This window comes from Athene cunicularia (genome assembly GCF_003259725.1).
Source record: "Athene cunicularia isolate RWA chromosome 2 unlocalized genomic scaffold, athCun1 chr2_part1, whole genome shotgun sequence".
NCBI lineage: Eukaryota > Metazoa > Chordata > Aves > Strigiformes > Strigidae > Athene > Athene cunicularia.
This window is the reverse complement of record NW_020799095.1, coordinates 3,799,344-3,813,018: the sequence shown is the minus strand read 5'-3', so window position 1 is coordinate 3,813,018 and position 13,675 is coordinate 3,799,344. Positions and strand designations below refer to the sequence as shown.

General features: G+C 39.6%; 1 protein-coding gene across 1 annotated transcript in view; it reads right to left on the bottom strand.

Annotated features, from left to right (window-relative positions):
• GLB1 (galactosidase beta 1) overlaps positions 1-13,675 on the bottom strand; it is a 37,801-nt gene that overhangs the window by 12,120 nt on the left and 12,006 nt on the right. The window contains exons 6-12 of the mRNA XM_026842800.1: positions 12,381-12,561; positions 11,188-11,246; positions 10,172-10,293; positions 10,035-10,075; positions 9,457-9,569; positions 6,766-6,840; positions 984-1,073 (exon numbers count right to left, since the gene is read on the bottom strand). Coding sequence (XP_026698601.1) covers positions 984-1,073; positions 6,766-6,840; positions 9,457-9,569; positions 10,035-10,075; positions 10,172-10,293; positions 11,188-11,246; positions 12,381-12,561 — 681 coding nt within the window. The remainder of the gene's footprint in view (positions 1-983; positions 1,074-6,765; positions 6,841-9,456; positions 9,570-10,034; positions 10,076-10,171; positions 10,294-11,187; positions 11,247-12,380; positions 12,562-13,675) is intronic.

Genomic DNA, 13,675 nt, shown 5'->3' with positions numbered 1-13,675 from the left:
CTTCTCTCACAGGTCTGTGTTAGTGGCTTGGGAAAGAAAAATCTGAGCTTCGAACCTCTACTTGACTAGTGTTATATCCCAGGCATCTGCTGAATTGCTTCCCCCTCTTCTCCCTCCCACAGCTACTACCAGCATCACATTCTGAGTAGTTTATTTTAGCTGCAAACAATTAGCACTCATGCTCCAGTTTCTGCTAAATTCAGCACAGAAGTGATCAAGGAGCTACATAACCTCAATGGAAAGACAGAGTACTCCAGCAGCAAGGGAAAGATCTTTGACTGTGAGGGAAGATATGGAAAATCACCAAAATTGACAGGGAAACCAATGCAGAGACTGACAGACAGGGAACATAGGGGAGAGTGGGCAGCAGAAAGCACAGAAAAATGCAGAGAAAGGTGTTTTTCCTATCTTAACCAGCAGGGTGAATGACCTCGACAGTGGGTTGCAACAACTCCAAGAGGTTGCTCCCAAAGGTTTCTCTCACTGCATTCTCTTGCCTCACCATACATGTAGCAGAAGGACTACAAATAAGTAGGATGCCCACAGAAGCGTCAAACAGATTGCATTTCCCAATCTCCAGACCCCCCAATTTGTATGACGAAGCACATCCACTGTGCCCACTCTGATAGAGGGTAGGGAGAGGCAAAAAGACAGAATAAGGAAAATAGTGAAGAAAGATGGTTAAAAAAGTCTCTTAAGAACCTGAAAATCAATGCTCCAGAGAGGAGAGAGATAAAAGTTGAAAGCCTGGACAGCAGAGATACCTACATTCATAGAAAGAGGAAAATCTCAGGTGCTTAAACAGTAGCACTGTAGACTATGGGAAGGTCTCCAATGCAAAAATCCTGGACACCTTTAGAATACTATTACTTCTGTGCTGAGATAAGGTGCAAGACACTGGACATGAGTAATACCATAGAGGGTTGTTCCAATAACTTTACAAGTAAACTTTACTGCAAAGTGCCTACTGAAGGAACCCTCACCTGCTTTAGCTGAACAAAGGTTAATGGGTAAGTGCTTTTCACTGGTCCATCAGGTGACAGCCTGTCAAGAACCTCCACCACAGTGCCTGCCTGTAGCATAGAAAAAGCAGATATAAGGTCAGGAATTTCAGACCAAATATAACAGCCTAAATACCCAGCCACCTAGCCAGTTAACTGCATCTGTCCAGAAAGCAACGAAATCTTAAACCTTTACATCATCCTTACATATACATTAATAATACATTACAGTACAAAGAACTCTGAAAGAAATATGCTACATGTGGAGAAATGTTTTAAAAATCCAGATGTTCTAAATTTGCTATGCATTCATAAAAGTGGCCCTTGATTATTCAATGAGAACTACCCCAGATGCAACTGCTCTGAACAATTAATAAAACACAACTATATTATCTAAATGTTGCTCAATTATACTTATAATCAAGCTAGGGAAAATGCCACAGATTTCCAGTGAGTTACTCTGGAATCATTCTGAGCTAAGTAGAGATGCAATTTGGTTCTGCCAAGAGTTATCCAAAACAAATTTACCCTATTTAGTCTTAAAATAATTTTAGAAACCCTAAGGCTGTAATTCAGTGTCACATATGAGTAGCTGGACAGATTTTAGTGAGACTGGGAGCAAGGTTTAGGCTAGTCACATGCATAAGTACCTGAATAAGGTACTTACATGTCTACATTTAAATTGTGTTTTGTTGCCACCTGAAATTTCCTTTTGCAGTTATGTAGTTTTCTACTAATCTACAATTCTACGTCCACTATCCATTTTTATGTTAATCAAGATGCACACAATATGCCTAATGTCTTAAGCTAAAAAAAAAAATAAAAAAAAAAAATCAATTGCATTCATATTTTTCATGCAAGATGTTAGTTTGTTTCACCAGAAGTACTGTCACTGTTCAGTAGTAATTACATATCAGACATTCAAAATATTTCTCAAATGCAGATCTACTTTCAAAAGATTGAGGAAAAAAAAAACAGTAAAAAAACCTGGGCATTTAAAATCGTGTAGAACTGTATACTGTAAGTGAACTCACAGCAATACAAACTTCTGAGGCTACATGAAAGTCAGCAGTGCCGAAATATTATATATTAAAATTACATCACTGCGCAAAATGCTGTATGTGACAGACGTCAGCATGAATCACCTATGTAGACACAACTATTTCTTTAGTATAGTACTGGTTTTGGCTGGGATAGAGTTAGATTTTTTTCATAGTAGCTAGTATGGGGCTATGTTTTGGATCTGTGCTGAAAACAGTTTTGATAACACAAGAATGTTTTAGTTACTGCTGAGCAGTGCTTACACAATCAAGGTCTTTTCTGCTTCTCAGCCTGCCTTACCAGCAGGCAGGCTGGGAGTGCACAAGAAGATGGTAGGGGTCATGGCTGGGAGAGCTGATCCAATCTGACCAAAGGGATATTCCATATCATATGCATCATGCTCACCAATATAAAGTTGGGGAAAGGAGGAAGGGGTGGACATGTTCAGAGTGATGGCGTTTGTCTTCCTAAGTAACTGCTGCATGTGATGGAGCCCTGCTTTCCTGGAGATGGCTGAACACCTGCCTGCTGATGAGTAGTAGTGAATGAACTCCTTATTTTGCTTTACTTGTGCACACAGTTTCTGCTTTACCTGTTAAACTGTCTTTATCTCAACCCACAAGTTTCTGCATTTCTATCTCTCCGATTCTCTGCCCCATCCCTCTGGGGGAGACTGAGAAAGCACCTGTGTGGTGATTAGCTGCCTACCAGGGTTAAACCACAACATGCATGTAGACATAGATCTGAATGGACTTTTGAAATGAGCTTATCTCAACTCTTTAGCTAGGAACACGAAAGCAAAAGGAGGCCATAAATATATAAAAGGTAATGCCATCACTACCTAGAGGTGGGGTCTGCCTCACTAGTCCATGGTTGAGCATGTTCACCCTAACAAGAAGACTGTCAGTTAAATGATGGCTTGCAAAATTTTAATAGAAGTAGTTTGCTCTTACATTTTCAGTTTAAGGATTGTACCTAAAATAACAATCAGCTTTCATAGAGTAAAATTCCCCTGGAATGCTCTGGACTGTGTATGTGCTTCATTACTTATTTTGTGCCCCTCCAAGAGAGACAGTAATGTTAAAGCAATATGCAGGACTTGGCAGGCCACACGGGAGACTGAACTGGCAGATCTTGTACAACAGCTGTGAAGCAAGAGATGAATATCTTTGCACAGACACTGACAGAGTTGATTTATGGAACTAAACAACAATCCTTTGAGCATTAATAGTCTTAGCCCCAGGTGGACAATGAAATTATAAATGAATGTAAGCAGTATTAAGACACATATGGTCACTTGAATGAGCTACTAATTGGCAACAAGTGCTGCACTGTGCCTTGCTGAACTGAATATTACCAGCTTGTACGTGTGCCTGTTCACCTTTAAGCTCCTGCTACCAAGGGGGCTTCTGTTCTGACTACAGGTCGACCATGTACAATTCATTTATGGACTGGGCTGGTAGAAGCTTGTTTCTCTGAAATTTCAATGGATTGTTTTCGTTCAGGTTTTCACCTTTAAGTAGTACATACAAAAAAAACCCCAAACAAACAAACAAACACAAAACATGATCTGCTCCTGCTGCAAGTTCTGTTGACTGCTACTTAGTGGACAACCAGTACCACAACAGAAACTTAAGAGTAAATTTTAAAATTACAAACACTGTCAAGAATTTTTAAAAACTCAACCTGTAAAACAACAGATGACTAATAAAAAATAGCAATACTTTTTCCTCCTCCAGAGCGAGGTCTTCAAAAATAAAGTGTAAAATCAAGCATAAAGAAAAGAAGCAAAATAGCTCCATCAGGAATCATATCAACTACTGGCATCATCCTGTTTGCTTAACCCCTTTCTACCCCTAACTCATATCAATGTTGCCTGCTACTTGCTAATGCTTGAGGTCTCCACATCCCAAGAATGGAATACATCTCCAGAACCTAAGAGTGTGCAGGTTGCAGTGCTGGGGCAGGCATTTCCTTGTGACCAAGTACTCCTCAGGGCCTTCCAAGTGGTGAACAGAAACTACCACCTGCTCACAAGTCTGCACAGCCACACAGACACATCACAAACACTAAGACTTACTCATTTCCCTCTTGAAAGGATGCTCCCCACATTCTGGGTCTTAAACCCCTAAACCCTGTTATCTTGCTCACATTTCTTGAACACAGCTATTGCTGTTCTGCCTTTGCCTGCACTCACTCCTCATTTTCAACAGTTCTTTTTTGCATCTATGCAACAAGATTTTTTCCTTATCTCTGCTTTCCTGTCTACTGCTTCTCTGTAGCAAGGTCAGGTGTCCCCAGCATCTTTTAATAAACTACATTTTTCCCTCTCAGAATTATTTAAAATAATTCAATAGCTCAAAATGAACAACTGCATGATCAGCGAACAGCATAGGAGTTTCTTTTTTTTTTATTATTTTATTTTTTTTCTTTTTTTTTTTTTCTTTTCCCTTCCCAACTACCCTGGGTTCCCCAATTATTTTCATCTGGGGCAACTTATTTACAAACCTCCAAAAACCAGCAAATATGACAGGCAGCATTGCTAAGATCTCTTTTCCTCGAGTTTAGGTCCTGAGTAGCTGAAGAGGTACTTAAGGACTGAATTGTAACAGAGTATCTTGGGGGGTGGGTGGTTACATGTACCTCTTTAAAGTATATCACATGACTCCTGAAAATACTCTAAAGTCTCCTTTCCCTCTTCCTTTCTGCAAAGGTGTCAAGGGAGTTGGTTCACTACCTGGTAGATTTAATGCTCTGCATAGCAGACTGGCTGCTGGACCTCGACTGCACAGTGAAACTTCACACAGTACCTGTTTTAGCACTGTCACTGCAAACAATATAGCTGGGAAGTTTACTATCACCAAAGCTAAGTCCTACCATTTAGAATATTCCCTCTCCAATATTCACCCAAACACATTCAGGCTTCTCCATACAACAGGGTACACTGGGGACTCAGTCCCAGCAGGGGTTAGAACACATCACGGAGTTGGGAGGATGGCTTTGGCTGGGACAGTACAAACCCTCTGTGATTTAAGACTCATCCTGTGTTGCAAGGTAACCAAGCAAAGGACTAAACTGCTGCTGAAGTTAGGCAGTGGGTTCACGGAGATAAAAGCAAACTTCTTCCCAGAAAACAATTCTAGAGGCTTTCAGTGCAGATGGCTGTATACGTACAGGCAACGACAGGAATCTCACACCTGGCAGTTTAGACATGACATCTGGATTCCTGAAAATGTTGGGTGGAGAGTAAAACACCTCCTCTCAAAACCCAGGAAATGCAGTGTGATAGCCAGGTCAAGGCTGCAATATTTGAGCAAGTTTAGTCATCTGACTCGTCCTTTGTAAGACAGGTGTCTGGGCCAGGCACCCTGCAGCATTCATTTCATGAAGGCATGAAAGAGAAAGTTCATGATTCTAGTGAAATGGACAGCCCTATTCGAGATCCATGAACCATAAGATGATAGGAGAGTCAAAATCTGATGGTGAGGCTCCCAGATGCTGGAAACCTATGAGAGCAGCAGTGGTGGGTGTACTGATAACGGTATATAATTAGTCACTACCAAATGTAAGGCAGTTCAGTGAAACCGCATATTGCAACCCTAAAATGTCTGAAGATACTCAGAGGTTGTTGAAAATGATATAGATCTGTGTCAACTTCACTGGTGAATCACTTTCATACAAAAAGTATTTCTGCCCACCACTTGAGTGGGATGACTTGAAAACACCTGCAAGGCCTTATCACTACCAAATTTTGCAATGCTTCAGCTGCAGTGCGTAACAGATCAGATACACTGCTGATTGGAAAGGTGGCTGTCAAATTAAAATCACAAAGCATAAAATCAAAGCATTTATGAATTACAGTATCCAGTACACCAACTGCAGTAATCCTCCACCTCAAAACAACTTGTCTGTGCCCAGCAGAATAGATATAGCCAAATTCATACCTGTTGTCTCTTTCATTTCCCCTTAAACCATCCTCTACACTCACTGCAGGAATGTAGTTCTCAACCATAGTTCACAAAAAAATGTCCCTGGTCCTAAAATGATGGTGCTATGGACAAACCCCAGCTACTCATGTGCTGACCTGTTAAACCACTGTTGTCAGACAGGATACAGCATGGCCGAGTTCAGCGTGCTATGTTCTTCATGCTCTTCCCTCAGCAGGAAACCAACTTAATTTCTCTCATCAGCTACAGATTTTCACAAATCTTGTAAGAAACTTTATCAACAAGGCTTTCAAATTTATTCAAAATGTTCCCTATTCAAAATTTAAACAACTAGACGTATTTCAAAGAAATGTATAACCTACCCACTGTTTCTACTTTAGGGGCATCACCAACTACAAAAACACCCTTTGCTCATAGATCTCATGCTAACAGTCTCCCAGCTACATTACTCATACATGAGTTACCTTAGACAACTATGATTCTGTTGTGTTAATAATATATTAATTTCTGTTTAGTAAAACTTCAGGCACATACTGCATATTGTAAAAATTATATTTTTATATCCAGACAACATACATTTTCTCATTTTCTACCATGAGCATGATTCCTAACTCTCAAGCTCTACTCCCTCCTTCCTGAAAGTTTGCTTTCAAGGTTTTCCTCTTTATTTTATATGATATCTAGAGACTTCCAGGTCACTCTCATAAACATTTTTTGCAAAAAGCACACTACAACATTACAGAAAGATACACAACATATTACAGATGTTAACTTACCTTCTGCAGGCGAACCTTCCCATATGCAAATTTGGGTGTTGTCGGAGGGATAAGACCTTCTGGTAACTGCTTATACTAGAAAGGGAAAGAGGAAAAATAAACAACATATGAAACTCAAATACAAACACACTTTAACTGAATTCTCATTTTCTACTTCACAACTTACAGAGGTAGAACTGTAGCGAAAAGTAGATAATCTCACTGTCCTAAATGCATCTAGTCTAAGATGGAGTTTTAAAAAAAAAATCAACAACCCATATCTGACTTGATCACATATGGTAAACAATTTTTAATAACTATTCAACTCGAGGTAACAGTAAAAGCAGAGAGAACAAATGAGCTGCCAAAGAATCAATGTCCTTGGAGCCCTCCTGTGGCTAGAGCTTGCATTACAGTCTTCTACAACTGCAGTCATCTCGCCAGTCCATGGGAGCTTGAGTTAACCTTTTATAGTCAAGGGCAGCACTTCCATATGGGAATTATTAGCCTCTTGTGCCTTTCCTTTCAGTGTTACTATAGTCCACCACCACCACCACCACCTGCTAATCCATTACTGCCTAGGCTGGTTTCTTTGAGAAGCAGGCTTTGAGACCACAGCCTCCTCTACAGCTCCATGAATCCTTGAGGTCCCATCATTAGCTTCCATTTGGTCCTGGTCTAGACAGCTGCCCAGTCAACCATTGCGAAACACGGTGAGGAAACACTCTGACTGCCAGGCTGTTTCTGTTTACTTCTTGCCCTGTATCTCTAGGACAAACCACCTGAGATCGGCAAGGAGAAGGGGTGAAGGAGTGTCCACCACTTTTTTGGACACCTTTGAGGAGTGGCAAGTCTAGACAGTGGCTTTCTGCCCCATAACCTAGCCTCCTCCTTTCTAAGCCTACAATCATCTTCTTTCCTTGCCATCTTCCCCTTCGCTCTTTCCTGCCATTACTTGTCTCCTGTAATGTCCTGTAATGTCCATTTGTTCTTTCATTTACTGAACATGGCCCTATCTGCACATTATAGAGAAAAAACTTCTGTGGGTGAGATACATTTTAATACACATGCACAAATGGCTATCCTTGTGAAGGCTGTCTTAATCTGCACATTCAGTGACTTCTGAGTGTTTACTCTGGCAGCTCCTAGGTTGTTTGATTTTTTTCTCTTTAATAAATACAGTGAGTGGCAGAAGGGGCATTTTTCTTAAGAGACTTTACCTTGATTTCAGTTTGAAAGTTTTAGCACAAGGCATTATTTGCTGGTTTACACATTCAGTGTAAAATTCATGCTCAAAAGCTTGCCTCTTTTCCAAGACGAGGGGTTTTTTTTTGTTTAGTTTGTTTATTTTTTTTTTAAAAACAGATCACAGCAGTACAATTCCCAATGCCCTCCTTGTCAAATGTCAACTATGGACTGATGAATGCCTGCTTTGTATTTCTGGTAACAAGTTCCCTTTTTCCTCTTTATTTGAAAATAATCAAGATATTCAGGCTTAAAGAAAAGAAACACTATATTAACCTAAGAGAAGAAGTTGAAAGTAGGAAATTCCAGCCCATAAAGGAAAAATCAGAAAATGCTGTCAGCAATTGAAAGAAGCTATAGACTGAAACCATTCTTCTTTATTATGTTTTTTAACTGAATAAAACAGTAAAGGAAGACTATAATGTGTTAGCCCTGTAGCACAGCTAACATTTTGAATGCAGTCATTAGTTACAGACAATTTAGTTTTCTTTCATCAGCTCCACCTCAAACTGCAACTGCGTAGATAGACTGTTATGGCTTTAGAACCCACAGCAGAGACAGGAAAACTTTGCTGAGATCCTATGGATATGGAAGGTCAGAGATAAACCACACCAAAAAAAGCTGCACCGTGACCCAACACACCTTAGGTTATACTGAACACTTCAGATCTTATCAAGGCTCTCTCACTGCACTAGAACTCTACTTACATTTCAGATAGGGATCTCACCTTGAAGAAAACATTTCAAAAACAGGAAGTTTTGGAATTTTTCTGGTGAGAAAAGCTGTATCAAGACAGGAGATTCCCCTTGAAAGGCTACCAAAATTATCCATCAAGAGAAAGCTTAGGGATAAAGAAGAAATTGAAGAAAGTAACCCACAGCAGACCCTCCACAGGTACAAAGGCGTGCTCAACCCTAGAGAAAGTGTAATACACTTTTGGGAGATCTACTCCCATCAAAAAAAGAGCCTTCTAGTGAATAGGAATGTTGCTGTCATGCAAGGACAGTGTATACAAGCCTGAGCCTTGGAATTCCCATGGAATCTGTTTTCTCCAATGCAAAGCTATTCAAAATCCAGATAGAGTTCCATGTTTCACTTCAGTTTCCAGTCTGTAGAGATACTGTGCATTTTTATAGGAAGGCTAAGCTGGTTCCACCCACTAGCTACAGTTTGTAGCATCACAAACACAAGATGTGTTCATTTGGATAAGCACACTCCTTCTCACAGAGGCCCAAAACTGTATCATGAAGCCTGGGATACAGACATCCAAGGCAGTAAGCTGTGAAATCTTTCCCCTTTTGTAACAACAAGCGGTTAAGCTGGCCTAATCACCTGTTCTACTTCACTTTCCTTACCTGCAGAAAACTGTAAATTCAGAAATAACTGATACCAACAGAAGAGTTAGAGTTTGCAGTACACCAGGGATGTTTCAAAAAACCATTCTAAATATGTCCTAACAACACTCACCATACCAATGACTTCCCTCAAGGCAAAATATTTTTCTGTCAGATCACCTGCTTCACTCAGTGGAGCATCATAGTCATAACTAGTGGGCTGTGGCATGTAGGGCATATTGGCACCTAAGGAGGGGGGGGGAGGGGGGAAAAAAGCAATGAAAATATGAAAGACCTGGTGTTTTTTCTAAAGGCATCAACTTTCAGCATTCTTTCCAATCACAGCCAGACTTTGCTACATTTTTAGATTCAACATAGGCCTTGGTATTTGGCATAGAGAAACTATTCCTGATGAGGACAACATCCTTCTAGCTCACACTGCTCTGTCATACAGTCTTCAGAAATACTCTGAAGAGAAACAAATTTATCCATGTTTCAACTGTTTCACAGGACTGAGTGAAGCAGAAGTAGCCTTTGCAAAGATAAATACCATGTGGGTTTAGTACAACATGCTGGCAATAGACAGAATAGCTAATGCAGTCATCTTTTGTCATGTGAAAGCAGGCATAGTTTATTCTTTCACAAAATAATTATTACCTAATTCATAAACAGCTCCCCTACATCATTAGTATCATTTAAATAATTTCTTACCATTCCAATAGGCAAAGTTAGTCCCACCTATAAACATGTACCTAAAAAGCAAAAAAAGCCATCCACTTAAATCAGGTTTTGCTGAAAGTGGGAAAAATTAATCCCCGCAAATTAACCTTTACTGAACACACACTTACAGGTTAACGTTAGCACCACGTGCCAGGATTTCATTAAGTGTTTTAGTTATAGCTTGTGTGGGGACAACAGAATGACGGTGTCCCCAGTGATCCAACCATCCAGTATAAAACTCAGAATTAACCTGAAAGGAGAAAGGGCAAAAGAGGAAGGGAAAACATGAAGAGGGAACAAGAACAGAATGCAATGCAATTTAAGGTTACTAACTGAAGGGGAAGGAAAAAAGGCACCTTGACTCATTTCAGCCATTTTTAAACTACTATAAATACAGCCAAGTATACATTAAATCAGTCCTTTTCAGCAGATTACTGGTCAAAGAAATTAAAGGATTCTTTCAATAATTTTATATGGACACTTTGAAAATAATGCTTAAGTACCAAAAGGTGTGGATTTCCTTGGAATCTGTCAACATGAACGCATTTCAGATGCTTGGCATTCAAATAAATGATGGAACCCACACATTGTCTGCAGAATAGCATACATAGACTAGATTTAACAATAAAATAAATATTTCAAATACTCAAATTGCATTTTAAACAATTTCATAGCACAGAGATAATCTTGTACACTCAGCGGACCTTTTCCTTTTGTCAAAATGCCTTCCAGTGATCTCACATCCCATTATAGCTTGTGTGAAACCTCTAGGGTAGCTGAAAACAGGAAGCAACTTCTAACCTGCCCTTTTAATTTTTGCTTTTAACTTCCACCCACACATGTACCTCACTAACTCATCTAATCATACTTACTGTTTCCCCTGCTTTGTAAACATTTGTCTTAACAAGGAAAAATACTGAAACAAAATCAATACCTTTTAAGATAAAATAGTATTCGCAGAACAGCAATTAATGTGGATTTGCCAATCACACACAGAAGCTCTTCTATTCAGTTTTTCTGACTGACTTGGAAATTATGTCTTTTTAAACATGTCCCTAAAACTGTCCAACACACTGTTCCCAACTCCTCTCATTAATCACTGCAAATTAAAAATGATAAAAGAAGTTAAGGTGAAAAGACATACCAAAGGGCCCGTAGGTTCACTACCCCTTTGAGCTAAGAATGCCGCTGTGACATTGCCACCTGTAAGCAGATAGAAATAAAATTGAGTTGCTACATCCATGACTTTCAGTCCTTTATTTCAGTGAAATAGTTGTCTTATCTCACTTCCAAGACCTAGCAAAAATGCAGACAAGTTACTTAGAAGTTACTTCAGAAAACACAGGAATCGGTACCTTTGATTTCATTGTTTAAGTCGCAGAAATTATTTAAAGTATACACATACACATATGCATGTAGGCACGTATGTCCTTGCTTTTGAGATACGTCTTCTGAAAACCCAGCTTTTCTCAGGAATAACATTCTGGCACCAAAAAGCCTGAGATGTGTCAGATTGGAAAGTGTAAGCCTGGGATTGCGGTACCAAGACTATAGGGAAAAACAGAAGCAGGCAACCTCTAAAGGTTAGTTTCACTTCTGATCACGCTTACTGGCTCAAGCCATAAGGACTGGAAATAACTACTTCAGTGAGTAAGTCACCATCTCGTAAGTGATACACAAAAAGGAGTTCATAATTTCAACCTACTTGAAAGAAAACAGATCCCTGCTAAGCATACATCTTTGATTATAGAGAGAATATCGTACAAAACCACACATAAAAAAATCAGGGAAATATCTATCTTGGAGTTTGTTTCTTGTGCCTTAAGCCTCTTTTGCCAAGTCTGTGCAGTATATGAACATTTACATCATTAACTCTCCTATCAAAAGGGCACTTTCTGAACACACTGTGGTTGCTTAGCCATTCTTCAGGCCTATATCACAGCAAACTGTGGCACTGTGAACATTTCTAAAGATGATCTTCAGCAGTAATTGCCGGATTCTGGGACAGAGGACATTAAAACAACAATTAAAAAAAAAACCATAAAATTTTAAAATCAATGGAATCGATGCCAACTATTACTGCTAATTTTTAGGAAATATACACCATGAACAGCATAAATTGTTTATTCATGATTTCATGATGCAAGGAAGTGATTAGGACTCTAACTGGCTACTTCTGGGTGATTCTTGTACATTTAAGAGTACATCAAATACACATAAATGTCTATTACCCCATTTAAACAAAGCAGTCAGGTTGTCAAGCAGTCAGCTCAGTTTGTTCTGCCACAAACACACACACCCCAGAATTTTTTTTGGTAACAAACAGCAGTCTCCAACCTGGGGCAAAGTCTACTGTTGCATAAAGACCCTGAAGAGCTCCACATTTCAAGTGAAACTGGCTTGCACCATCAGTTGTGAACAGCACCACCTCATCCCCAAGATGCTGGCGAAAGATCTTCAGAAGGGAACGCAGATAGTCATAGTCACAAGCAAAGTAGCTTCCATACTCATTCTCCACCTGCACAGTAAAAGCAAGTCAGTGCTGCAATAGCCAATTTCAGTCTGCACCTTATATCAAAAATGGGAAGCCCAGATTCAACCCTCCTCTTCCTTTGATGGCAATGCTAAAAATGTAATTTTAAGCTCAGACTTGAAGTAAGAGAAGACAATGCTTCTAGGCACTCATTCGTCTCACCTGTATCTTAGAGTGGAGCAATCATTGTGAGGAGGTAAGTCATTTTCCTACAAAATCACCCTCCACATAAAAATATCTACCCTAGCTATTTAACAACAGTGATCAAAACACAGTCTCTATTAAAACTAGAGAGCTATGACTCACCTCCCAAGCAGAACAATAAAACCATAGAACAGGTTGTGACATGATCAAAACTGCAGTAAAACTGGACTTCCAGAAGAGACACACCTACAAGGGGCTCACGTGAACAGCAAAGCCCTGGAGTGGACTCAAAGGACTGAGGGGAGAAGAACAACCCAGCTACTCCTGAGAGGTACACATCCTGCCCCTTGCCCAAGGGAATGGACTTTCAAGCTCCAGATCCAATGTCATGCACACCTGAAGGTTATTGCTGAAAATCCTGTTATAAACTTCTTTCTACCAAGGAATTTTGCTGAGTGCTTTTGCTCAATAGAATACATTGTTCAAGAACAATGATCTTGGGCATATTATAAGAAAATTCTCCTATCCCATCCTGTGCCAAACAGGGAGTTTAAAAAAAAACAAAAACCAAAGCTTTTGTTATGGTCAAATACTAAGAATATGGAACAATTGCCAGTGCACATCTAGAAGGAATTTAAGAGACAAGCCACTTATGCTTATACTTCAGCACAATATGGTGTGCTGAAACATTTACAGCTTGTTAGGTGCTAAGAATTAAAAAGCCTGAATTTTTTGAGGCCATTGTTGTCACAAGTTTTAGGCTTAGTTCATATCAGTTTTGTTTCTATTCCCCTTTTTCCTGTCAGAGGGTTTCAGGCAATTGTACTGTATTTTGACTTTATGTGAGAACTGGCACAAAACTCAAATCTAAAAAGCTTCACAAGTTTCCTCTACTGCCTTCTATAGATGTGAAAACCAACTTTAATAGAGGAGACAAGCGCTCTCTGAATTCTGG